Source organism: Homarus americanus, unplaced genomic scaffold (genome assembly GCF_018991925.1).
Source record: "Homarus americanus isolate GMGI-L3 unplaced genomic scaffold, GMGI_Hamer_2.0 scaffold36899, whole genome shotgun sequence".
Classification (NCBI taxonomy): Eukaryota; Metazoa; Arthropoda; class Malacostraca; order Decapoda; family Nephropidae; genus Homarus; species Homarus americanus.
Window position 1 is genome coordinate 52,220 of NW_024721788.1, and position 26,191 is coordinate 78,410.

General features: G+C 60.9%; 3 protein-coding genes across 3 annotated transcripts; 2 read left to right on the forward strand and 1 right to left on the reverse strand.

Annotated features, from left to right (window-relative positions):
* Positions 1 to 800: 800 nt before the first annotated feature.
* LOC121861856 (36.4 kDa proline-rich protein-like) lies at positions 801 to 1,448 on the reverse strand. The gene has a single exon (XM_042359751.1). It carries the CDS (start codon positions 1,446 to 1,448, stop codon positions 801 to 803), a length of 648 nt encoding a protein of 215 aa, XP_042215685.1.
* Positions 1,449 to 2,210: 762 nt separating this feature from the next.
* On the forward strand, positions 2,211 to 6,432 carry LOC121861857 (spidroin-1-like). Its single transcript, XM_042359752.1, has 2 exons — positions 2,211 to 2,754; positions 6,320 to 6,432. Exons 1-2 carry the CDS (start codon positions 2,211 to 2,213, stop codon positions 6,430 to 6,432), a joined length of 657 nt encoding a protein of 218 aa, XP_042215686.1.
* A 1,019-nt stretch (positions 6,433 to 7,451) lies between these two features.
* On the forward strand, positions 7,452 to 24,581 carry LOC121861858 (spidroin-1-like). The gene is made up of 4 exons (XM_042359753.1): positions 7,452 to 8,026; positions 8,602 to 9,199; positions 9,473 to 10,147; positions 24,363 to 24,581. Exons 1-4 carry the CDS (start codon positions 7,452 to 7,454, stop codon positions 24,579 to 24,581), a joined length of 2,067 nt encoding a protein of 688 aa, XP_042215687.1.
* The last annotated feature ends 1,610 nt before the right edge of the window (positions 24,582 to 26,191 follow it).

Consider the following 26,191-nt stretch of genomic DNA (forward strand, 5'->3'; position numbering starts at 1 on the left):
GGTATGCTAACGATGGGAGGCGTGCAGGCATGCCAACGATGGGAGGTGGTGCAGGCATGCCAACGATGGGAGGCAGCAGGCATGCCAACGATGGGAGGCGGTGGGCGTACAACGATGGGAGGCGCAGGCACAACGATGGGAGGCGCAGGTGCTGGGCAGCATGCCAACGATGAGGTGCGGGCATGCCAACGATGGGAGGCGGTGCAGGCATGCCAACGAGATGGAAGGCAGGCCAACTGTGGGAGGAGTGCAGGCATGCCAACGGAGGGGAGGCGTGCAGGCATGCCAACGATGGAGGCGGTGCAGGCATGCCAACGATGGAGTATGTGCAGGCTTGCCAACGATGGGAGGCTGTGCAGGCATGCCAACGATGGGAGCAGGCAGGTATGCCAACGATGGAGGCGTGCAGGTATGCCAACGATGGGATGTGCAGGCATGCCAACGATGGGGAGGCGTGCAGGCCTGCCAACATGGGACTGCAGGCATGCCAACGATGGGAGGTGGTGCAGGTATGCCAACGATGGGAGAGGTGCAGGTATTCCAACGATGGGAGGCGGTGCAGGTATGCCAACGAAGGGGAGGCGGTGCAGGTATGCCAACGATGGGAGAGGCAGGCATGCCAACGATGGGAGGTGCAGTAAGCAATGAGGGAGGCGGTGTAGGCACGATGGGAGGCAGGCGCAATGATGGGGAGGTAGGTATGCAACGATGGGAGGCGTGCAGGTATGCCAACGATGGGAGGCGGTGAAGGTATAACGATGGGAGGTGCAGGCATGCCAACGATGGGAGGTGCAGGCTTGCTAACGATGGGAGGCGGTGCAGGTATGCCAACGATGGGAGGCAGGCATGCCAACGATGGGAGGTGTGCAGGCATGCACGATGGGAGGTGCAGGCATGCCAACGATGGGAGGCGTGCAGGCATGCCAACGATGGGAGTCAGCGATGGGAAGCGCAGCCAACGATGAGGCGTGCAGGCATGCCAACGATGAAGCAGGCATGCCAACGATGGGAGGCAGGCATGCCAACGATGGGAGGCGTGCAGGCATGCCAACGATGGGAGGCGGTGCAGGTATGCCAACGATGGGAGGCGTGCGAGGCGCAACGATGGGAGGCAGGTATGCACGATGGGAGGCGGTAGGCGCAACGATGGGAGGCGTGCAGGCATGCCAACGATGGGAGGCGTGCAGGTAAGCAACGATGTGGGAGGCAGTGCAGGCATGCCACGATGGGAGGCGGTGCAGGTATGCCAACGATGGGAGGCAGTGCAGGCATGAACGAGTGGGTGCAGGCATGCCAACGATGGGAGGCAGGCATGCCAACGATGGGAGGCTAGCGTGAGGAGCATGCCAACGATGGGAGGCGCAGGCATGCCAACGATGGGGAGGCGCAGGCATGCCAACGATGGGGAGAGTGCAGCAGGCATGCCAACGATGGAGGCGTGCAGGCATGCCAACGATGGGAGGCAGTGCAGGCGTCAACGATGGGAGGCGTAGGCATGCCAACGATGGGAGGCGATGCAGGCTGCTACCATGGGAGAAGCGTGCAGGCATGCCAACGATGGGAGGCGTAGCCAACGATGAGGGCGTGCAGGCATGCAACGATGGGAGGCGTGAAGGGCGTTAACGATGGGAGGCGGTGCAGGCATGCCAACGGGGGAGGTGCAGGCATGCCAACGATGGGAGGCGTGCAGGTATGCCAACGATGGAGCAGTGCAGGCATGCCAACGATGGGAGGCGCAGGCATGCCAACGATGGAGGCGGTGCAGGCATGCCAACGATGGGGCGGTGCAGGCATGCCAGCGATGGGAGGTGCAGGCAGTGAGTGCAGGCAGCGATGGGACGGTGCAGGCATGCCAACGATGGGAGGCGGTGCAGGCATGCCAGCGATGGGAGTGCAGGCATGCCAACGATGGGAGGCAGTGCAGGCATGCCAACGATGGGAGGCGTGCAGGCATGCCAACGATGGGAGGCGTGCAGGCATGCGACATGGGAGGGGTGCAGGATGGGGAGAGGGTGGGCATGCCAACGATGGGAGGCGGTGCAGGTATGCCAACGATGGGAGGCGGTGCAGGCATGCCAACGTGGGGCAGTGCAGGCATGCCAGCGATGAGACGGTGCAGGCATGCAGCGATGGGAGGCGGTGCAGGCATGCCAACGATGGGAGGCAGTGCAGGCATGCCAACGATGGGAGGCGGTGCAGGCATGCCAACGATGGGAGGCGGTGCAGGCATGCTCGATGGGGAGGCGGTGCAGTGGGGCGGTGCAGGCATGCCAACGATGGGAGGATGCTGGGCATGCCAGGCGATGGGCAGTGCAGGCATGCGCGGATGGGGGGTGCAGGCTGCCAACGATGGGAGCGGTGAGGCATGCCAACGATGGGGGCAGTGCAGGCATGCCAACGATGGGAGTGGTGCAGGCATGCCAGCGATGGGAGCGGTGCAGGCATGTGCCAACGATGGGAGGCTGTGGGCATGCCAACGATGGGAGGCGGTGCAGGCATGCCAACGATGGGAGGCAGTGCAGGCATGCCAACGATGGGGACGGTGCAGGCATCCAGCGATGGGCGGTGCGGGCATGCCAACGATGGGAGGCGGTGCAGGCATGCCAAGATGGGAGGCGGTGCAGGCCTCCAGCATGGTGCAGGCGAAGGGGGCGGTGCAGGCATGCCAACGTGGGAGGCGTGTGCAGGCATGCCACATGGGGCGGTGCAGGCCTGCGATGGGAGGCGGTGCAGGCATGCCAGCGATGGGAGGCGGTGGGCATGGCGATGGGAGGCGGTGCAGGCATGCCAACGATGGGAGGCAGTGCAGGCATGCCAACGATGGGAGGCGGTGCAGGCATGCCAACGATGGGAGGCGGTGCAGGCATGCCAGCAGTGGGAGGCCAGGCATGCCAACGATGGGAGGCAGTGCAGGCATACGCGATGGGAGGCGGTGAGGCATGCAACGATGGGAGGCAGTGCAGGTGCCAGCGATGGGAGGCAGTGCAGGCATGCCAACGATGGGAGGCAGTGCAGGCATAGCGATGGGAGCAGTGCAGGCCTGCAGTGAGGCGATGCAGGCATGCCAGCGATGGGAGGCGGTGCAGGCATGCCAACGATGGGAGGCAGTGCAGGCATTCCAGCGATGGGGGCAGTGCAGGCATGCCAACGATGGGAGGCGGTGCAGGCATGCCAACGATGGGAGGCAGTGGTGCGATGGGGGCAGTGCAGGCATGCAACCGATGGGAGGCGGTGCAGGCATGCCAGCGGTGGGAGCGGTGCAGGCATGCCAGCGATGGGGAGGCGGTGCAGGCATGCCAGCGATGGGAGGCGGTGCAGGATGGGGGAGGCGGTGCAGGATGGGAGGCTGGTGCAGGATGGGGCGGTGCAGGCATGCCAGCAGTGGGAGGCGGTGCAGGCCTGCCAGCGATGGGAGGCGGTGCAGGCCTGCCAGCGATGGGAGGAGTGCAGGCCTGCTAACTGGGAGGCGGTGCAGGCCTGCCAGCGATGGGAGGCGGTGCAGGCCTGCCAGCGATGGGAGGCAGTGCAGGCCTGCCAGCGATGGGGAAGGTGCAGGCATGCCAACGATGGGAGCAGTGCAGGCATGCCAACGATGGGGAGGCGGTGCAGGCCTGCCAGCGATGGGGCGGTGCAGGCATGCCAGCGATGGGAGGCGGTGCAGGCATGCCAGCGATGGGAGGCAGTGCAGGCATGCAGTGGGGGAGGCGGTGCAGGCATGCCAGCGATGGGGGCGGTGCGGGCATGCCTGCCAGCGATGGGAGGCAGTGCAGGCATGCCAGCGATGGGAGCAGTGCAGGCACTGGCGGTGGGAGGTGCAGGCATGCCAACGATGGGAGGCGGTGCAGGCATGCCAACGATGGGAGGCGGTGCAGGCATGCCAACGATGGGGAGCGGTGCAGGCATGCCAGCGATGGGAGGCGGTGCAGGATGTGGCGATGGGAGGCGGTGCAGGCCCCAACGATGGGAGGCGTGCAGGCATGCCAGCGATGGGAGGCGGTGCAGGCATGCCAACGATGGGGCGGTGCAGGGTGGCGATGGGAGCGGTGCAGGCATGCCAGCGATGGGAGGCGGTGCAGGCATGCCAGCGATGGGAGGCGGTGCAGGCATGCCAGCGATGGGGCGGTGCAGGCATGCCAGCGATGGGGGCCGGTGCAGGCATGCCCAGCGATGGGAGGCGGTGGCGCATAGCGATGGGGCGGTGCAGGCATGCCAGCGATGGGAGGCGGTGCAGGCATGCCAGCGATGGGAGGCAGTGCAGGCATGCCAACGATGGGAGGCAGTGCAGGCATGCCAGTGGGAGGCGGTGCAGGCATGCCAGCGATGGGGCGGTGCAGGCATGCCAGCGATGGGAGGCGGTGCAGGCAGCAACGATGGGGAGGTGCAGGCATGCCGATGGGGCGGTGCAGGCATGCCAGTGGGAGGCGGTGCAGGCATGCCAACGATGGGGCGGTGCAGGCATGCCAACGTGGGAGGCAGTGCAGGCATGCCAACAGTGGGGGAGGCGGTGCAGGCATGACCAGCGATGGGAGGCAGTGCAGGCATGCAACGATGGGAGGCAGTGCAGGCATACCAACGATGGGAGGCGGTGCAGGCGATGGGAGGCAGTGCAGGCATGCCAACGATGGGAGGCGGTGCAGGCATGCCAGCGATGGGGAGCAGTGCAGGCATGCCAGCGATGGGAGGCGGTGCAGGCATGCAGCGATGGGGGCAGTGCAGGCCAGCGATGGGGAGCAGTGCAGGCATGCCAACGATGGGAGCGGTGCAGGCCTGCCAACGATGGGGAGGCGGTGGGCATGCCAGCAATGGGGGCGGTGCAGGCATGCCAGCGATGGGAGGCGGTGCAGGCATGCCCAGCGTGGGGAGGCGGTGCAGGCATGCCAACAATGGGAGGCAGTGCAGGCTGCCAGCGATGGGCGGTGCAGGCATGCCAGCTGGGAGGCTGTGCAGGCCTGCCAGCGATGGGGGCAGTGCAGGCATGCCAAGCGATGGGGCGGTGCAGGCATGCCCAGCGATGGGAGGCGGTGCAGGCATGCCAACGATGGGAGGGTGCAGGCATGCCAGCGATGGGAGGCAGTGCAGGCATCCCAACGATGGGAAGGTCGGGCATGCCAGCGATGGGGCGGTGCAGCGATGGGAGGCAGTGCAGGCATGCCAACATTGGGAGATGGGCATGCCAACGATGGGGGCGGTGCAGGCATGCCAGCGATGGGAGGCGGTGCAGGCATGCCAACGATGGGGGGCGGTGCAGGCATGCCAGCGATGGGGGCGGTGCAGGCATGCCAGCGATGGGGGCGGTGCAGGCATGCCAGCGATGGTGCAGGCATGCCAACGATGGGGCGGTGCAGGCATGCCAACGATGGGAGGCAGTGCAGGATGGGAGGCGGTGCAGGATGGGGGCGGTGCAGGCATGCCAGCGATGGGGGCAGTGCAGGCATGCAACGATGGGAGGCAGTGCAGGCATGCCAACGATGGGGCAGTGCAGGATGGGAGGCGGTGCAGGATGGGAGGCGGTGCAGGCCTGCCAACGATGGGAGGCGGGCAGGCATGCCAGCGATGGGAGCGGTGCAGGCCTGCCAGCGATGGGAGGCGGTGCAGGCCTGCCAGCGATGGGAGGCGGTGCAGGCCTGCCAGCGTGGGAGCGGTGGGCGCCAGTGGGAGGCGGTGCAGGCCTGCCAGCGATGGGGAGGCAGTGCAGGCACCAACGATGGGAGGAGTGCAGGCACTGCCAGCGATGGGAGGCAGTGCAGGCCTGCCAGCGATGGGAGGCGGTGCAGGCATGCCAGCCGTGGGAGGCAGTGCAGGCCTGCCAGCAGTGGGAGGCGGTGCAGGCCTGCCAGCGATGGGGGGCGGTGCAGGCCTGCCAGCAGTGGGGCGGTGCAGGAGCACTTGACAGTGGGAGGCGGTGCAGGCCTGCAGCAGTGGGAGGCGGTGCAGGGACTGCCAGCGGTGGGGAGTGCAGGCCTGCCCAGCGATGGGGGCGGTGCAGGCCTGCCAGCGATGGGGGCGGTGCAGGCATGCCGACGATGGGAGCGGTGCAGGCATGCCGACATGGGAGGCGGTGCAGGCATGCCAGCGATGGGGGCGGTGCAGGCATGCCAACGATGGGAGGCAGTGCAGGCATGCCCAGCGATGGGAGGCGGTGCAGGCATGCCAGCGATGGGAGGCGGTGCAGACCTGCCAACGATGGGGCGGTGCAGGCATGCCAGCGATGGGAGGCGGTGCAGGCATGCCAACGATGGGAGGCGGTGGGTATGCCAGCGATGGGGAGGCGGTGCAGGTGCCAGCGATGGGTAGGTGTGACGATGGGGAGGCGGTGCAGGTATGCCAAGGATGGGAGGCAGTGTAGGTAACCAGCGATGGGAGGCTGTGTATGCCAGCGATGGGAGCGGTGCAGGCATGCCAGCGATGGGAGGCTGGGGTATGCCACGATGAGGCGGTGCAGGCATGCCAGCGATGGGAGGCGGTGCAGGCATGCCAACGATGGGAGGCGGTGCAGGCATGCCAGCGATGGGGAGGGGTGATGGGGAGGCGGTGCAGGCATGCCAACGATGGGGGTGCAGGCATGCCAGCGATGGGGAGGCGGTGCAGGCATGCAACGATGGGAGGCGGTGCAGGCATGCCAGCGATGGGAGTGCAGGCATGCCAGCGATGGGAGGCGGTGCAGGCATGCCAGCGATGGGAGCCGGTGCAGGCATGCCAGCGATGGGAGGCGGTGCAGGCATGCCAGCGATGGGAGGCGGTGCAGGCATGGGAGGCGGTGCAGGCATGCCAGCGATGGGGCGTGCAGGATGGGGAGGCGGTGCAGGCTGCTGCCAGCGATGGGAGGGGTGCAGGCCTGCCAGCGATGGGAGGCGGTGCAGGCTCTGCCAACGATGGGAGGCAGTGCAGGCCTGCCAGCGATGGGGAGGCGGTGCAGGCCTGCCAGCGATGGGAGGCGGTGCAGGCATGCCAGCGATGGGGCGCAGTGCCAACGATGGGAGGCAGTGCAGGCATGCCAGCGATGGGGGCGGTGGGCATGCGATGGAGTGCAGGCCTGCCAACGTGGGAGGCGGTGCAGGCATGCCGACGATGGGAGCAGTGCAGGCATGCCAACGATGGGAGGCAGTGCAGGCATGCCGACGATGGGAGGCGGTGCAGGCATGCCCGATGGGAAGCGGTCAGGTGCCAGCGATGGGAGGCGGTGCAGGCATGGCGATGGAGGCGGTGCAGGCATGCCAGCGATGGGGCGGTGCAGGCATGCCAGCGATGGGAGGGTGCAGGCATGCCAGCGATGGGGCGGTGCAGGCATGCCAACGGTGGGAGGTGCAGGCATGCCAGCGATGGGGGCGGTGCAGGCGCAGCGATGGGAGGCGGTGCAGGCCTGCCAGCGATGGGGGGCAGTGCAGGCATGCCCAGCAATGGGAGGCGGTGCAGGCATGCCAGCGATGGGAGGCAGTGCAGGCATGCCAACGATGGGAGGCGGTGCAGGATGCCAACGATGGGAGGCAGTGCAGGCATGCCCAGCGATGGGAGGTGCAGGATGGGAGGCGGTGCAGGATGGGAGGCGTGCAGGATGGGAGGTGGGCCTGCCAGCGATGGGAGCGGTGCAGGCTGCCAGCAATGGGAGGCGGTGGGCCTGCCAACGATGGGAGGCGGTGCAGGCCTGCCAGCGATGGGAGGCGGTGCAGGCACTGCCAGCGATGGGAGCGGTGCAGGCCTGCCAGCGATGGGAGGCGGTGGGCCTGCAACGATGGGAGAGTGCAGGCCTGCCAACATGGGGAGGCAGTGCAGGCATGCCAGCGATGGGGAGCGGTGCAGGCCAACGATGGGAGGGCAGTGCAGGCCTGCCAACGATGGGGCGGTGCGGCACCCAGCGATGGGGAGGCGGTGCAGGCATGCCAACGATGGGGGCAGTGCAGGCATGCCGACGATGGGAGCGGTGCAGGCATGCCAACGATGGGAGGGCAGTGCAGGCATGCCAGCGATGGGGAGGTGCGAGAGCCAGCGTGGGAGGCGGTGGGGCATGCCAGCGATGGGAGCGGTGCAGGCATGCCAGCGATGGGAGGCGGTGCAGGCATGCCAGCGATGGGGAGGCGGTGCAGGCATGCCAGCGATGGGAGGTCCAGGCATGCCAACGATGGGAGGCGGTGCAGGCATGCCAGCGATGGGGAGCGGTGCAGGCCTGCCAACGATGGGGCGGTGCAGGCATGCCAGCGATGGGGCGGTGCAGGCATGCCAACGATGGGAGGCGGTGCAGGCATGCCAGCAGTGGGAGCGGTGCAGGCATGCCAGCAGTGGGAGGCGGTGCAGGCATGAGCGATGGGAGGCAGTGCAGGCATGCCCAGCGATGGGGGGCGGTGCAGGCATGGCAGTGGGGGTGCAGGCATGCCAGCGATGGGGCGGTGCAGGCATGCCAACGATGGGAGTGCAGGCATGCCCGGCAGTGGGAGGCGGTGCAGGCATGCCAGCGATGGGAGGCGGTGCAGGCACCAGCCATGGGGAGGCGGTGCAGGCATGCCTAGCAGTGGGAGGCGGTGCAGGCATGCCCAACGATGGGAGGCGGTGCAGGCATGCCAGCGATGGGAGGCGGTGCAGGCATGCCTTAGATGGGAGGCGGTGCAGGCATGCCAGCGATGGGGCGGTGCAGGCATGTGATGGGGAGGCAGTGCAGGCATGCCAGTGGGAGGCGGTGCAGGTGGGAGGTGCAGGCATGCCAGCAGTGGGGGCGGTGCAGGCCTGCCAGCGATGGGAGGCGGTGCAGGCCTGCCAGCGATGGGAGCTGTGCAGGCCTGCCAGCGATGGGGCGGTGCAGGCATGCCAACGATGGGGCGGTGCAGGCATGCCCGACGATGGGAGGCAGTGCAGGCATGCCAGCGATGGGAGGCGTGCAGGCATGCCAGCGATGGGGCGGTGCAGGCATGGCCTTGATGGGGAGGGTGCAGGCAACGATGGGGAGGCAGCTGGCAACGATGGGGCAGTGCAGGCATGCCAAGCGATGGGAGGCGGTGCAGGCATGCCAGCGATGGGGAGCAGTGCGGGTATGCCAGCGATGGGAGGCTGTGCAGGCATGCCAACGATGGGAGGCGGTGCAGGCATGCCAGCGATGGGAGCGGTGCAGGCCTGCCAGCGATGGGGCGGTGTGGCATCCAGCGATGGGAGGCTGTGCAGGTATGCCAGCAATGGGGCGGTGCAGGCATGCCAGCGATGGGAGGCAGTGCAGGTATGCCAGCGATGGGGTGCAGGCATGCAGCGATGGGCGGTGCAGGCCTGCCAGCGATGGGGCGGTGCAGGCCTGCCAGCGATGGGGAGGCGGTGCAGGCATGCCAGCGATGGGAGGCGGTGCAGGCATGCCAGCGATGGGGCGGTGGGCATGCCAACGATGGGGAGCAGTGCAACGATGGGAGCGGTGCAGGCATGCCAACGATGGGAGGCGGTGCAGGCCCGAACGATGGGAGTGCAGGCGTGCGGTGCATGCCAACGATGGATGGTGCAGGCTACTGACGATGGGAGGCGGTGCAGGCATGCCAGCGATGGGGAGGCTGTGCAGGCCTGCCCGGCGTGGGAGGCGGTGCAGGCATGCCAACGATGGGAGGCGTGCAGGCCTGCCAGCGATGGGAGGCGGTGCAGGCATGCCAGCGATGGGAGCTGTGCAGGCATGCCAGCGATGGGAGGCGTGCAGGCATGCCAACGATGGGGCCGGTGCAGGCATGCCAACGATGGAGGGGTGGGCATGCACCCAGCAATGGGAGCAGTGTGGGTATACCAGCGATGGGAGGCTGTGCAGGTATGCCAACGATGGGAGGCGGTGGGCAGCATGCGTGATGGGGCAGTGCAGGCCTCAGCGATGGGGAGGCAGTGTGGAGTATACCAGCGATGGGGCTGTGCAGGTATGCCAGTGTGCAGTGGAGGCAGTGCAGGTGCCCAGCGATGGGGCGGTGGGGCATGCCAGCGATGGAGCGGTGCCTGCCAGCGATGGGGCGGTGCAGGCCTGCCAGGTGGGGCGGTGCAGGCATGCCCAGCGATGGGAGGCGGTGCAGGCATGTCAGCGATGGGGCGGTGCAGGCATCTCCAACGATGGGAGGCGGTGCAGGCATGCCAGCAGTGGGAGCCGAGTGCAGGCATGCCAGCGATGGGAGGCGGTGCACACTTAGCGATGGGAGCGGTGCAGGCATGCCAGCGATGGGGGCAGTGCAGGCATGCAACGGTGGGAGCGGTGCAGGCCTCAGCGATGGGAGGCGGTGCAGGCTGTGATGGGGCTTGCAGTGGGAGCGGTGCAGGCATGCAGCGATGGGAGGCGGTGCAGGCCTGCCAGCGATGGGGAGGCGGTGCAGGCATGCCAGCGATGGGGCGGTGCAGGCATGCCAGCAGTGGGAGGCGGTGCAGGCATCGCCAGACGATGGGAGGCGGTGCAGGCATGCCAGCGATGGGGGCAGTGCCGGGCATGCCAGCAGATGGGAGGCGGTGCAGGCCTGCCAGCAGTGGGGCGGTGCAGGCATGCCAGCGATGGGAGGCGGTGCAGGCATGCCAGCAGTGGGAGGCGGTGGGCATGCCAGTGGGGAGTGGGTGCTGATGGGAGGTGCAGGCATGCCAGCGATGGGGAGGCATGCCAGCGATGGGGCGGTGCAGGCATGCCAGCGATGGGGCAGTGCAGGCATGCCAACGTGGGAGGCGGTGCAGGCATGCCAGCGATGGGGGCGGTGCAGGATGGGGCCGGTGCAGGATGGGAGGCAGTGCAGGCCTGCCAACGATGGGAAGGTCCAGGCCTGCCAACGATGGGAGGCGGTGCAGGCATGCCAACGATGGGAGGCGGTGCAAGGATGGGAGGTGGGATGGGAGGCGGTGCAGGCCACCCAGCGATGGGGAGGCAGTGCAGGCCGCCAACGATGGGAGGCGGTGCAGGCCTGTAACGATGGGAGCGGTGCAGGCCTGCCAGCGGTGGGGCGGTGCAGGCCTGCCAACGATGGGAGGCGGTGCAGGCCTGCCAGCGTGGGAGGCGGTGCAGGCCTGCCAACGATGGGAGGCAGTGCAGGCCTGCCAGCAGTGGGAGGAGGTGCAGGCCTGCCAGCGATGGGGAGGCAGTGCAGGCCCGCCAGTGGGAGGCAGTGCAGGCCTGCCAGCAGTGGGAGGCAGTGCAGGCCTGCCAGCGAGTGGGAGGCAGTGCAGGCCTGCCAGCAGTGGGAGGCGGTGCAGGCCCTGCCAACAGTGGGAGGCAGTGCAGGCCTGCCAGCAGTGGGAGGCGGTGCAGGCCTGACAGTGGGAGGCGGTGCAGGACTGCCAGCAGTGAGGATGCAGGCCTGCCAACGATGGGAGGCGGTGCAGGCCTGCCAACGATGGGGAGGCAGTGCAGGCCTGCCAGCCGTGGGGAGGCAGTGCAGGCCTGCCAGCAGTGGGAGTGGTCGCAGGCCTGCAACAGTGGGAGGCGGTGCAGGCCTGCCAGCAGTGGGAGGCAGTGCAGGCCTGCCAGCAGTGGGAGGCGGTGCAGGCCTGCCAGCAGTGGGAGGCAGTGCAGGACTACCAGCAGTGGGAGGCAGTGCAGGCCTGCCAACAGTGGGAGGCGGTGCAGGCCTCCACCAGCAGTGGGAGGCAGTGCAGGCTGCAACAGTGGGAGGCAGTGCAGGCCTGCCAACAGTGGGGAGGCGGTGCAGGCCTGCCAACAGTGGGAGGCGGTGCAGGCCTGCCAGCAGTGGGGAGGCAGTGCAGGCCTGCAACAGTGGGAGGCGGTGCAGGCCTGCACAGCAGTGGGAGGCGGTGCAGGCCTGCCAGCAGTGGGAGGCAGTGCAGGCCTGCCAACATTGGGAGAGCCAGTGCAGGCCTGAGCAGTGGGAGGCAGTGCAGGCCTGCCAACAGTGGGAGGCGGTGCAGGCCTGCCAACAATGGGGGCAGTGCAGGCCTGCCAACAGTGGCAGACAGTTACTCGCATTGACCAAGGATGGTTCAGCCGCCCATCAATGTCATCATAAACTTCAGGTGATTCAAATTAATTTAAAATAACACGAGAGAAGTTGTGAGAAAGAAGCTTCCCTTAGACATCATAGAGTCGAAGAGAATATTATCATGGGCTGTGCTAGGTCAGGTAGTAGGTGACCTGACCCCAGAACGTGATGACCTAACTATAACGACAGCGAGTCCTGATTACATGATGGATTACGACAGAGGTGGAAAACCTACCTGAGATTAGGCAACGTGACTACAACAGGTGGAGTGATGTGAGTGACTATTATGGATAAATAATTGATGAATATTATATCATGTAGTAACAATATCATGAAGGTCAGGAACTGTTATGCGACAAATAGTGTATTGATGTCCTTTTATCGTCTCTTATGGTTTGATTTGAAGTTGAAAGCTAGGAAGGGTGAGGGAAGGTGGTGGAAGGTGGTGATGAAGGTAGTAATAATGGTGATAGTGATGATGATAGTAATAATAGTCTTGATGATAGTAGTAATAGTGGTGGTGATGGTGGTGATGATAGTAATAATAGTCGTTATGATAGTAGTAATAGTGGTGGTAGTAGTAGTAATAGTCTTGATGATAGTAGTAATAGTGGTGGTGATGATAGTAATAATAGTCGTTATGATAGTAGTAATAGTGGTGATGGTGGTGGTGACGATGATAGTAATAATAGTCGTGATGATAGTAGTAATAGTGGTGGTGATGGTGGTGACGATGATAGTAATAATAGTCGTGATGATAGTAGTAATAATGGTGATAGTGATGATGATAGTAATAATAGTCGTGATGATAGTAGTAATAGTGATGATGATGATGATGATGATGATGATAATAATAATAATAGTAGTAATGGTGTTAGTGGTGATGGTGATGGTGGTGATAATGGTGGTTGATGTATTACATTATATGACATCTTTATTGAGGATTATATAGTAGGTGTTGCATGTCTGGTCACCATTAACTTGTATCGTATTTTGGGCACCTATTGAGCGGCGCATGTCTGGTCACCATTAACATGGCGCGTATTTCGGGCACCATTAACCGTACCATATTTCTGGCTACTGTGTGTGTGTGTGTGTGTGTGTGTGTGTGTGTGTGTGTGTGTGTGTGTGTGTGTGTGTGTGTGTGTTCTTGGTCTTCACTGATCTCAACACCTCTTGGACTCATTTAAATGAAACAGTTGAGTGTGAGAGTAAATTAAACAAACCCCACACACTCTCCTCTCTCTCTCTCTCTCTCTCTCTCTCTCTCTCTCTCTCTCCTCTCTCTCTCTCTCTCTCTCTCTCACAAAACTAGGATATTTAAGTTTCTTCCCTCCTTCATTTACATACACTCATACTCCAGCTTCATTTGTTATTACTTTAAACAAATCACGAAGGATGAGGACTCCTTGTAATGTAATAAGCAATAACGGATTGCATAAAGATTATAAGGCGTCCCAGCTTATACTACATGTTGATTAAACACTCATGTTAACCAAAGTTAACCTAATCAAGCCTAACCTACTAAACACAACAAATAATCTAACATAATTTAATTTATCCAACCCATATTAACCTAACCTAACCTGAACTAATTAATTTAACCTCATCATACATGACCATACTGGGCAGTCCCATTTACCCATCTCCTTTGTTCATATAACCATCAACCTATGTTTGAAGCTATCCAGAGTATTCGAGTTAATGATGATTTGTTAACTTGTCCCTCCAGTCATATCTATTTCTAAACCAATGTTTCCTATTTCTCTAAATCTAATTTGTCTAATTTAAAACCATTACACAAGTTCGCTCCTGGTTGGATAGTTTGAGTACCTTTGTAATGTCCCTTTTAATTCAGCCTAACCCTTTATATAAATCATATCGTCCTTCACTCTACGTCTCTCGAAATTGAGAATTAAAGATGTTTTAACCTGTCTCTGTACTGAAGGTTATTAATGCAGGATTAATCTTTTCATTCTCCTTGAATCACAACCACAACGGTGACCAGAACTTAACCTAACCTAACCTAACCTAACACCTCCAGGAAGAATGAGTGCATTTAATCATCAGGTATAATAAGCGAGAGTTCCTAAACTTCGCTCTCCCACTTAAGACTCAGGAAACAGAGGTGGAGGTCAGACACAGCTCAGTAACAGCCTGATGGTTTACGAGGGACGCCTACCCAACCCACCAATTTCCTGCCAGGTCAAGTTCTCAGGCGAGTTATGGTGGGTGAGGGATGACAGGTGAGGGGGGGTGCTGGGGAGGAGGGTGGGATGAGGCAGATGGGAGGTGGATGAAGGTAGGTGATGGGTGAGGGTGGTGGATTAGGGTGGTGGGTGGGGATGGAGGTGATGGGTGAGGGTGGGGAGCGGGGAATCTGGTAGGGGATGGCCAATCAGATTGGGAAACTGATACAGAAGAAAAAGGTGCAGACGGGGTGAGGTGTACAGGGTGAGGGCAGGGTGTACAGGAAGTGAGGGGGGAGGGCAGGGTGTGCACAGGGTGAAGAGGGCAGGGTGTGGGGTGAGGGAAGGGTGTAGAGTGGGGAGGAAGGGTGTGGGGTGAGGGAAGGGGTGTGCAGGGTGGGGGAGGGGCAGGGTGAGGAGGGTGGGGAGGGGTGGGGAGCAGGGTGCAGGGTGGGGAGGAGCAGGGTGTGGGGTGGGGAGAGGGCAGGGTGTGGGGGTGGGGAGGGGCAGGGGTGTGCAGGGTGGGGAGAGGTGTGGGGAGGGGTCAGGGAAGGAGTACAGGGTGAGGAGGAAGGGTGTGCAGGGTGAGGGAGGGAAGGGTGTACAGGGGTGAGGAGGGGAAAGGGTGTACAGGAGTGAGGGAAGGAGCAGGGTGTAGAGGTGAGGGAGGGCAGGGGTGTACAGGGTGAGGAGGGGAAGGGTGTGCAGGGGTGAGGAGAAGGGTGCAGGGTGAGGGGGAAGGTGTACAGGGTGAGGGAGGGAAGGGTGTGCAGGGTGAGGAAGGGCAGGGTGTACAGGGGTGAGGAGGGCAGGGTGTGGGTGAGAGGAAGGGTGTGGGGTGAGAGGGGAGAAAAAGGGTGTGGGGTCAGAGGGAAGGGTCTGGGGTGAGAGGGAAGGGTGTGGGGTGAGGGAGAAGGGTGTACAGAGTAAGGGGAGGGAGCAGGGGTCTGAGTGAGGGAGAAAGGTGTGGGGAGGGCAGGGTGACAGAAGTGAGGAGGAAAGGTGTACAGGGTGAGAGGAAAAGGGTGTGGGGAGTGGGGAGGGCAGGGTGTGGGTGAGGAGGGAAGGGTGTGGGGTGAGGGAGGGGGAAGGTGTGGGTGAGGGGGAAGGGTGGGGGTGGGGAGGGAAGGGTGTACAGGGTGGGGAGAGAAGGGTCAGAGATGAGGAGGGGGAAGGAAGGGTGTACAGGAGTGGGGAAGGGCAGGGTGTGGGGTTAGGAGGAAAAAGTGTGAGGAGTGTGGGGTGAGGGAAGGAAAGGTGTGCAGGAGTGGGGAGGGTGTGCAGGGTGAGGGGGAAAGGTGTGGGGTGGGGAGGGCAAGAGTGGGAAGGAGGAAGGAGTGAGGGGGAGGAAGGAGTGTGAGGGTCAGGGAGGAAGGGTGAGGACAGGGTGTGTGCAGGGTGAGGAAGACAGGGTGGACAGGGTGAAGGGAGGGAAGGTGTGGGGTGGGGAGGGAAGAATTGAACAGGGTGAGGAGGGAAAGGGTGTACAGAAGTGAGGGAGGGCAGGGTGTGCAGGGGTGAGAGACAGGGTGTACAGGGTGGGAGGGAAGGGTGTGGGTGGGGAGGGAAGGGTGTACAGAGATTGAGGGAAGGAAGGTGTGCAGGAGTGGGGAGGAAGGGTGTGGGGTGGGGAGGAAGGAGTGGGGAGACAGGGTGGGGTGGGGAGGGTCAGGGGAGGGGGTCAGGGGGAAAAGGTGTACAGAGGTAAGGGAAGGACAGGGTGTAGGGTGAAAGGGAAGGAAAGGTGTGGGGTGAGAGGAAGGGTGTGCAGGTGAGGGAAGGAAGGTGTACAGGGTGAGGGAGGGGAAGGGTGTGCAGGGTGGGGAGGGAAGGGTGTACAGGGTGAGGAGGGAAGGGTGTGGAGGTGAGAGGGAAGGGTGTGGGGTGAGGAGGGGAAGGGTGTGGGGTGGGGGAGGGAAGGGTGTGGGGTGAGGAAGGAGGGTGGGGAGAGGAAGGGTGAGGAGGAGCAGGGTGTACAGGGTGAGGGAAAGGGTGTAGGGTGGAAGAAGGAGTGTACAGGGGTGAGAGGAAAGGAGTCAACAGGGTGAGGAGGGAAGGGTGTACAGGTGAGAGGAGAAGGGGTGTGGGTGGGGGCAGGGTGTGGGGTGAGGAGGGAGAAGGGTGTGGGGTGAGAGGGAAGGTGTGGGGTGGGGAGGGCAGGGTGTGCAGGGTGGGGAAGACAGAGTGTGGGGGCAGGAAGATACAAGGTGAAAGGAGCAAGGGTGTAGGGTGAGAAGGGAAAGGTGTGCACAGGAGTGAGGAGGGGAAAGGTGTACTGGGGTGGGGAACAGGAGTGCATAGGGTGAGAGGAAAGAGTGTAGGGTGGGGAAGGACAGAATTGAGGAGAAGGGTGTACAGAAGTGAGGGAGGGGCAGGGTGGGGGAGGGAAGGGTGTACAGGGTGGGGAGGGAAGGGTGTACAGGGTGGGGAGGACAGGGGGGGAAGGGTGTACAGGGTGGGGAGGGAAGGGTGTGCAGGGTGGGGAGGGAAGGGTGTACAGAATTGAAAGGGAGGGTGTATGGGTCAGCCTGGGGAAACAGGGTCCTCGGGTGGGAGGGGGAGGCTCAGGTGGGGAAGACAAGGGGGAGAGACAGGGGAGGAAGGAGGTGAGGTGTGGGAGTGAGGGAGGGAGCAAGGAGTGTACAAGGTGAGAGAACAGGAGTGGGGTGAGGAAGGTGGGGAGCAGAGTGGGAAGGAAGGGTGGGGGGCAGGGTGTACAATTAGGGAAGGGCAAGTAAGGAGCAGGGTGTAGGAGGAGAGGGACAGGGTGTGGGTGGGAGGGCAGGGTGTGGGGAGGGGAAAGAGTGTGGGTGGGGAGGGGTGGGGGAGACAGGGGGTGGGGAAGGAAGGTCAGGGTGAGGTGGGGAGCAGGGTGTACAGGAATTGAGGGAAGGGAGCAAGATGGGGAAGGGCAGGGTGTACAGGGTGGAGGGAAGAGACAGCGTGCAGAGTGGGGAGGGCAGGGTGTACAGGGAGTAGGGAAGGGCAGGGTGTGGGGTGGGGAGCAGGGGTCAGCTGGGGTGGGGAGCAGTGTGGGGTGGGGAGGGCAGGGTGTGTACAGGAGTGGGGAGGGACAGGGTGTACAGGGGTGGGGAGGAGCAAGAGATGTGGGGTGGGGAGGGGCAGGGTGGGGGTGGGGGAGGTGTGAGGGAAAGAGTGTGGGAGGAAGGAAGGAGGGGAAGGGTGGGGAGACCAGGTGTGAGGAAAGAGGAGGGTGTGGGGACAGGGTAGGGAGGACAAAGTGGGGAGAGTGCAGGGTGAGAACAGGGTGTGGGAGTCAAGCAGGGTGTACAGGGTGAGGGAGGGCAAGGGTGTACAGAGGTGGGGAGGGCAGGGGTGTACGGGGTGGGGAGGGGCAGGGTGTACAGAGTGGGAGACAGGGTCAGAACAGGGGTCAGGGTGGGGAGAACCAGGGTGGGGAGAACCAGAGTGGGGAAGACAGGGTGTGGGGAAGGAAAAGGGGTGGGGAGTGTGGGAGACAGAGGAAGGGGAGGGAAGGGTCAGGGGAGGGTCAGGGAGGACGGGTGTGGGGTGAGACAGGGTCAAAGTGAGGAGGGAGTCAAGGAGGGAAAGGGTGCCTAGGGTGAGAGAAAGGGTGAACCAGGAGTGAAGGGAGGGAACCAGGATGGGAAAAGGAGTGGGGAGGGTGTGGGGAAAGGAGGGGAAGGGTACTGGGGTAGGGAAGGAAGGGTGGGGAGAGGGAAGGATGGGGTGGGGAGAGTGGGGAGCAAGGTGTGGGAAGGAAGTGGGAGGAAGGAAAAGAGGATGGGGGGGGCAGGGTGTGGGGAGGGCAGAGGGTCAGGGGAGTGGGGAGGGTCAAGGGAGTGAGGAAGGAGTGGGGGTCAAAGGGAAGGCAAAGTCAAAGAACAGAGTGTAAAGGAAGAGACAAGGTAGTGAAAGGATTGAAAGGCAGGTGTACAGGAGTGAGAGGAAAGGGTGTACAGGGTGGGGAAGACAGGGTGTGGGGTGAGAGAACAGGGTGTGGGGTAAGAGACAGGGTGTGGGTGAGGGAGGAAAAGGTGGGGTGGGGGTGGGAGACAGGGTGTGGGGTGAGGAAGGGTCAGGAGTGAGGGGAGAGAACAAGGGTGTGGGGTGAGGCAGGGGTGTGAGGAAGAGGGGGTGAGGGAAGGGTGAGGAGGACAGAGGAAGGGGGGGGTGGGGAAGGAAAGGTGCACAGGGTGGGGAAGGGCAAGGGTGTACAGGAGTGAGAGAGCAGGGTGTACATGGGAGGGGAAACAGGGGAAAGGGTCTGGGAGTGAGGAGGGAAGGTGTGGGGGTGGGGAGAACAGGGTCAGGGGTGGGGAGGGGCAGGGTGTGCAGGGTGAGAGACAGGGTGTGGGGTGGGGGCGGGGTCCTGGAGGTGAAAGGAAGGGTGTGCAAGGGTGGGGAGTACAGGGGTGAGGGAAGGAGTACGCAGGGTGAGGAGGTTAAGCGTGGGGAGACAGGTGTACAGATGAGGGAGGGCAGGGTGTGCACAGGTGAAAGGGCAGGGTGTGCAGAATTGAAGGAGCAGGGTGTACAAATTGAGAGGAAGGGGGCAAGGGTTGACAGGGGAAGGGTGTACAGGGTGGGGAGGGCAGAGGTGTAGAGGGTGGGGAGGAGCAGGGTGTACAAGGTGGGGAGGGAGAAGGTCAGCAGGGTGGGGGAGGGGAAGGAGGACTGTGCAAGTGAGGGAAGGGAAGAGATGAGGGAGGGAAGGGAGTGAAGGGTGAGGGAGGGAAAGGTGTGCAGGGTGAGGAGGGAAGGGTGTACAGAAGTGAAAGGGAGGCAGGGTGTACAGTGAGGGGAGGGCAGGGGAGTACAGGACTGAGGGAGGGAGACAGGGTGTGCAAAGAGGGAGGAAGGGTGTGCAGGGTGGGGAGGGAAGGGTGTGCAGGGTGAGGAGGAAGGGTGTGAGAGTTTGAGAAGGGAAGGGTGCAGAGGTGGGAGGGCAGGATGTGAGGGAGATGAGAGGAAGGGGTGTACAGAGATTGGTGAGGGGCAAGGTGAGGCAGGGTGAGGGAGGGGGAGCAGGGTGTACAGAACTGGGGGAGGGAAGAGATTGAACAGGGGTGAGACATTGGGGTGAACAGGTGGGGAAGGGCAGGGTGTACAGGGTGAGGAGGAAGATGCAAGTTGAGGGTGAGGGAGGGGCAGGGGTAAAGGGTGAGGAGGAAGAGGTGCAGGGTGAGGAGTGGCAGGGGCACAGGGTGAGTGAAGATGATGGGTATGATGATGCAATGAAGGAGGAGGGCAGAGGAAGGGGTGAGTGAGGAGAGGCAGGTGAGGAGGCAGGGGTACAGGTGAGGAGGTGAGAGGAAGGTGTACAGAGGAGGCAGGTGACAGGTGAGGAGGGGTGGGTGAGGAGGGAAGGGTACAGGTGAGGAGGAAGGGTGTACAGGTGAGGAGGAAGGGTACAGGGTGAGGAGGGAAGGTGAAGGAGGTGAGGAGGGAAGTGCACAGGGTGAGGAGTGCACAGGTGAGGATGTGATAAAGCAATAAGAGGAGGGCAGGGTGGGAGTGTACAGGCAAGGAGGAGGGAAGGGGTAGGGTGAGGGAGGTGGGGTGAGGAAGGTGGAGGAGGAAGGTACAGGTGAGGAGGGCAGGTGACAGGTGAGGAGGCAGGTGAGGAGGAAGGGTACAGGTGAGGAGGAAGGTGTACAGGTGAAGGTGAGGAGGGCAGGTACAGGGTGAGGAGGGTGAGGAGGGCAGGGTACAGGGTGAGATAAGCAGGGTGAATGAGGGTGGAGGAGGGAAGGGTAACAGGGTGAGGAGGAAGGAAGAGGGTGAGGAGGAAGGCAAGGGTGAGGAGGAGGAAGGACAGGTGACAGGTGAGGAGGTGAGGAGGGCAGGTGAGGAGGAAGGTGAGGGAGTGAAGGGGGTGAGGAGGAAGGTGAGGAGGGGTACAGGTGAGGAGGAAGGGTGAGAGGAAGGTGTAACAGGGTGAGGAGGGAAGGTACAGGTGAGGAGGTGAGGAGGCAGGTGTAACAGGGTGAGGAGGGCAGGTGAAGAGGGTGAGGAGGAGGGCAGTACAGGTGAGGAGGAAGGAAGCAGGGTGAGGAGGGAAGGGTGATGAGGGATAAGCAATAGGTGAGGATGAATGAAGGCAATGACAGAGGGCAGGTGTACAGGTGAGGATGGAAGGTACAGGTGAGGAGGTGAGGAGGCAGGTGAGGAGGAAGGTAAGAGGAAGGTAACAGGTGAGGAGGTAGGTAACAGGTGAAGGTGAGGAGGTAACAGGTGAGGAGGGCAGGTGAGGATGTAAGCAGGTGAGGAGGAAGCAGGTACAGGTGAGGAGGGATGAGGCAGGTGACAGAGGCAGGGTGGAGGAGGCAGGTGTACAGGGTGGAGGCAGGTGCAAGCAGGGTAGGAGGCAGGGGTGTGCAGGGTGAGGAGGAAGGTGTACAGGGTGAGGAGGGAAGGGTGTACAGGTGAGGAGGGAAGGTGCACAGGTGAGGAGGGAAGGTGTAATATAAGGAGAGGCAGGGTGCAAGGAAGAGCAGGGAAGGGTGTTGCAGAGGGGAGGGAAGGGTGTAAGCAGGTGAGGAGGCAGGTGCAAAGAGGGTGAGGATAAGGAGGAGGAAGGGCTGAGGATAAAAGGTGTACAGAGGATGGGCAATAAGAGGAGGAGGCACAGGTGAGAGGAGAGGTGAGGAGGAAGGGGTAGAGGAGGGTGACAGGTGGAGGAGGAGGCAGGTGAGGAGGTAACAGGTGGAGCAGGTGTAAGAGGTGAGGAGGCAGGGTACAGGTGAGGAGGCAGGTAAGAGGGGAGGAGGGAGGTGTACAGGGTGAGAGGAAGGTGCAGGGTAGAGGTGAGGAGTGAAGGTGTACAGGGTGAGAGGGCAGGAGAGGAGTGGAAGGCAACAGGGTGAGGAGGGAGGGTGCACAGGGTGAGGATGTTAAGGGATGATGATGGGCTGGCAGAGAATATGACATAAGAGGATATGGGGAGGTGAGGGAGGTAGGTGAAGGAGGTGAGGAAGGTGTGGGTAAGAGGCAGGTGAGGTGAGAGGCAGGTGAGAAGGAGGAGACAGGTGAGGAGGGGCAGGAGGTAAGGTGAGGAGGGCAGGTGCAGGGTGAGGAGGGCAGGGTGCAGGGTGAAGAGGGCAGGGTGTGCAGGGTGAGGAGGGGCACAGGGTGAGGAGGGAAGGGTGCAGGGTGAGGAGGGATGCAGGTGAGGATAAGATGAAGGGGTACAGGTGAGTGAGTGTTATACAGCAGGGTGAGGAGGAAGGAAGAGGAGGAAGGCACAGGGTGAAGGAGGGCAGGTGAGGAGGCAGGTACAGGAGGAGGCAGGAGCAAGGTGGGGTGAGGAGGGCAGGTGGGTGAGGAGGGAAGGTGCAGGGTGAGGAGTGAAGGGTGCAGGGTGAGGAGGGGTGTACAGGTGAGAGGAAGGGGTGTAGAGGGTGAGGAGGCAGGTGCAGGGTGAGGAGGGAAGGTAAGCAGGGGTGAGGAGGGGAAGGGTGAGGTGGGTGAGGAGGGCAGGGAGAGGGAGGGTGTGTGTACAGGGTGGAGAGGGCAGGGTGTACAGGGTGAGGAGGGAAGGTGTGTAGGGTGAGGGAGGGAAGGGGTAAGCAGGGTGAGGAGGGAAGGGGTAAAAGGTGAGGGGAGGGGAAGGGGTGCAGGGGTGAGGAGGGCAGGGTGTACAGGGTGAGGAGGGAGGGGTGTGTGCAGGTGAGGAGGGAAGGGTGGTGGGCAGAGGAGGGTAGGCAGGGTGAGGAGGGAAGGGTGTACAGGGGTGAGGAGGGCAGGGTGAACAGGGTGAGGAGGGCAGGGTGTACAGGTGAGGGAGGGGAAGGTGTACAGGGTAGAGGAGGGAAGGTGTGTAGGGAGAGGAGGGAAGGTACAGGTGAGGAGGAAGGTGTACAGGGTGAGGGAGGGAAGGGTGGGCAGGGTGAGGAGGGCAGGGGTGCAGGGTGAGGGGAGGGGAAGGGTACAGGGGTGAGGGAGGAGGGGTGTACAGGTAAGAGGGAGGAAGGGGTACAGGGTGAGGAGGGCAGGATGGGAGGGGTGAGGGAGGGAAGGGTACAGGTGGGAGGAGGGGGTACAGGGTGAGGAGGGCAGGGGTGTACAGGGTGAGGAGGGAAGGTGTAAGCAGGATGAGGAGGGCAGGTGAAAGCAGGGTGAGGAGGGGAAGGTGTACAGGGTGGAGAGGGAAGGTGTGGCAGGGGGAGGAGGGCAGGTGAGGAGGGGAGGTGAGGAGGGCAGGTACAGGTGAGGAGGAAGGTGACAGGGTGAGGAGGGAAAGAGGTAGAGGAGGAAGGTGTACAGGTGAGTGAGGAGGGCAGGGTGTACAGGGTGAGGAGGGAAGGGGACAGGGTGAGGAGGGCAGGGTACAGGTGAGGAGGGAAGGCAGCAGGGTGAGGAGGGAAGGTAAAACAGGGTGAGGAGGGAAGGCAGGGAAGAGGGGAGGCAGGGGTGTACAGGGGTGGAGGAGGCTAGGGTGGGGCAGGGGTAGGAGGGAACGGTGTACAGGGTGAGGGAGGGGAAGGGGTGAGCAGGGTGTAAGGGGAGGGGCAGGTGTACAGGTGAGGAGGGCAGGGGTGCAGGGTGAGGAGGGAAGGGGTGTACAGGGTGAGGAGGGAAGGGGTGTACAGGTGAGGAGGCAGGGTGTGCAGAGGTGAAGGGGTGCACAGGGTGAGGAGGAAGGGTAACAGGGTGAGGAGGGAAGGGGTGCAGGGTGATGGGGAGGGGTAGTGTACAGGGTGAGGAGGGCAGGTAAGCAGGTGAGAGGAAGGTGTACAGGGGTGAGGAGGGAAGGTGCAGGTGTTGGGGAGGGAGGGCTGCCTGTGGTAAGGACTGGGCACTGACAAGAGGCAGAAGCAGGGGAGGAAATAAGATGGGAGAAGGGCAGGATATGGGCAAGAATTGCAGGTCAGGAGCATAGGCAGAAGCATAGAAAGGGCAATGCTGGGGAAAGAAACAGCTGAAGTAGAGACAAGAATGGGACAGAAACAGAACAAGAGGGGGCATTTGGGGGGGCAGCACTCCGCGCCATCACGCCTGCACATTGTTACCAATTCAATACCCAAGAGACAACACGGATAAAATCCAAAGCAATGTAGACATTGATAACACAGGTCAAGAACACCAAACAACATCTCTCTATTCAGCTTACGATTTCGCTTGATGCTTTATCTGACGTCATTTCTGACGCCCATCAGCTGCAGTACAAGCCAGCGTGATTATGTGCAGGGACGTACAGACAAATTAGTTGTCAAAGACGAAGTTAGAATATGATTTTGTTGTAATGTGGAATTAATTAGACTGTTATTATGCGCTGTATTTAGGAAGGATATGTTTTAATTGACATCAAAACGAATTTTGTATAATGTGTCGAAGTTAGAAATGGTTATGTCATCCACATTGTTTTTTTTGTGTCGTATTTAGAAATGGTATTTCATAGTGTTGCATCTAAAATAATTTGTTTAATGAACTGGTCAGGAAAGGAATTTATTATAATATTACATCTAAATTTGATTTGATGTTCAGATTAGTTAGTATGTGCTTTTGTCATTTACATTCAAACTGTGTCGTCTTGAAGCGTCTGGTCATAACTAGTCAATATCTGAGGACCATGATTGAAAAACAAACATTATAAATACCTTTTTTATCTTGGTAAATGTTTATATATATACAGTAAATCTATGTTAGAATCAATACAAAAACAAATCAGACAACCGGCCTGGCGTGAGGACAATCCACATGTAAACAAATACTCGATATTATCCGGGAGCGTCATTAGGTAAAACACATCAGCGTAAGTGTACAGAGGAACAAGAATAGGAGCTGAACCACAAAGAGATCACTGTTACTCAGCAGGCGGGTTTAAGGTTCGTCTGGCGGGTGGAAGAACACTAAGGAGATGCTGGTTACTCGTGTTGGTATAGTTTTTATAATATGAGTCTTATGCATACAGTGTCACCACCTACAACCCCAGGTAGTTGCAAGTTTAACATCAGGTGAAATAAGGTGGGTGTACTAATCTTCAGGCAGCCATGGCTTTGCTGCCAGACGTGATGTGTTTAGGCCTAGGCAGCTGCCAGTACAGGTGATGGGTGGTAGGAGGTTGGTGGGCGGCAGGAAAGGTGGAATAATGGGCAGGAGGATGAGGTGGAATAGTGGAGGAAGGAACAGATAGTAGGTGCAGAAACAAGTTGTCTGTGGTCAGCAGGAACAAAGTGATAGTGGGGCAAACAGGGATAGTGGCAGCAGGAACAAGTTGGTGGTTTGCAGGAACAAGTGATAGTGGGCAGCAGGAACAAGTTGGTGTGGTCAGCAGAACAAATGTGATAGTGTACAGCAGGAACAAGTGGGCTGGTGGGCAGCAGGAACAAATGGTAGTGGGCGCAGGAACAAGTTGGTGTGGTCGGCAGGAACAAATGTGAGTGGGCAGCAGGAACAAAGTGGGAGTGGGCGCAGGAACAAGTTGGTGTGGTCGGCAGGAACAAGTGGGATAGTGGGCGGCAGGAACAAGTTGGTGGTCAGCAGGAACAAATGATGGTGTGCAGCAGGAAGTGGGATGATGGGCGGTGACAAGTGGGATAGTGGGCAGGAAAAGTTGGTGTGGTAGCAGGAACAAATGCAATAGTGGGCAGCAGGAACAGAAAAGTGGGCAGCAGGAACAAGTGGGATAGTGGGCAGCAGGAACAATGTGATGAGTGTGGCAGGAACAAGTGGGAGGACACAGAACAAGTGGGACAGTGGGCGACAGGAACAAGTTGGTGTGGTCGGCAGGAACAAATGTGATAATGGGCGGCAGGAACTAGTGGGATAGTGGAAGGCATGAACAAGTGGATAGTGGGCAGCATGAACAAGGGGATAGTGGGCGATGAACAAGGAGATAGTGGGCGACAGGAATGAGGTAGGTGGGCAGCATGAACAAGCTGGGATAGTGGGCGGCAGAAAAAGGGGACAATGGGCGGCAGGAAATAGTGAGATAGTGGGCGGCAGGAAAACAAGTGATAGTGGGCGACAGGAACAAGTGGGATAGTGGGCAGCATGAACAAGTGAGATAGTGGGCGACAGGAACAAGTGGGATAGTGGGCGGCATGAACAAGTGGGATAGTGGGCAGCAAGAACAAGGGACAATGGGCAGCAGGAACAAGTGAGATAGTGGGCGGCAGGAACACGGGATAGTCGGCAAGGAAATAAGGGACAATGGGCGACATGAAAAGGGATAGCGACAGAACAAGTGATAGTGGGCAGCATGAACAAGGGGACAATGGGCGGCAGAAACAAGAGAGATAGTAGGGAACAAGGGGACAATGCGGCAGGAACAAAAGATAGTGGGCGGCAGGAAATGCGATAGTGGGCAGCAGGAACAAGTGGGACAATGGGCGACAGGCAGCAAGTGAGATAGTGGGCAGTAGGAACAAGGGACAATGAGCAAGGAACAAGTGAGATAGTGGGCAGCAGGAAACAAGGGGACAATGGGCAGCAGGAACAAGTGAGATAGTGGGCGGCAGGAACAAGTGGGACAATAGGCAGCAGGAACACGAGATAAAGGGCAGTAGGAACAAGTAGGATAGTGGCGCAAGAACAGAATAAAGACAGACATGAAATAAGTGGGATAGTGGGCGACATGAACAAGTGGGAGGCAGCAAGAACAAGTGGACAATGAGCGGCAGGAACAAGTGAGAGTGGGCGGCAGGAACAAGGATAGTGACGGCAGGAACAAATGAGAAGTGGGCGGTATGAACAAGTGGGATAGTGGGCAGCATGAAACAAGTGATAGTGGTATATGAACAAGTGGGATAGTGGGCGGCATGAACAAGGGGACAATGGGCAGCAGGAACAATGAGACAGTGGGAGGCATGAACAAGCAGGATAGTGGGCGGCAGGAACAAATGATGGGGCGGCATGAAAAGTGGGATAGTGGGCGCATGAACAAGTGGGATAGTGGGCAGCATGAACAAGCGGGACAATGGGCGGCAGGAACAGGTGAGATAGTGGGAGCAGAACATGGGATAGTGGGGCAGGAACAAGTAGGATAATTGGGCGGCATGAACAAATGGGACAATGGGCGATGAACAAGCGGGATACTGGGCGACATGAACAAGGATAGTGTGCGGCATGAACAAGTAGGGATAGTGGGCGGCATGAAAAGTG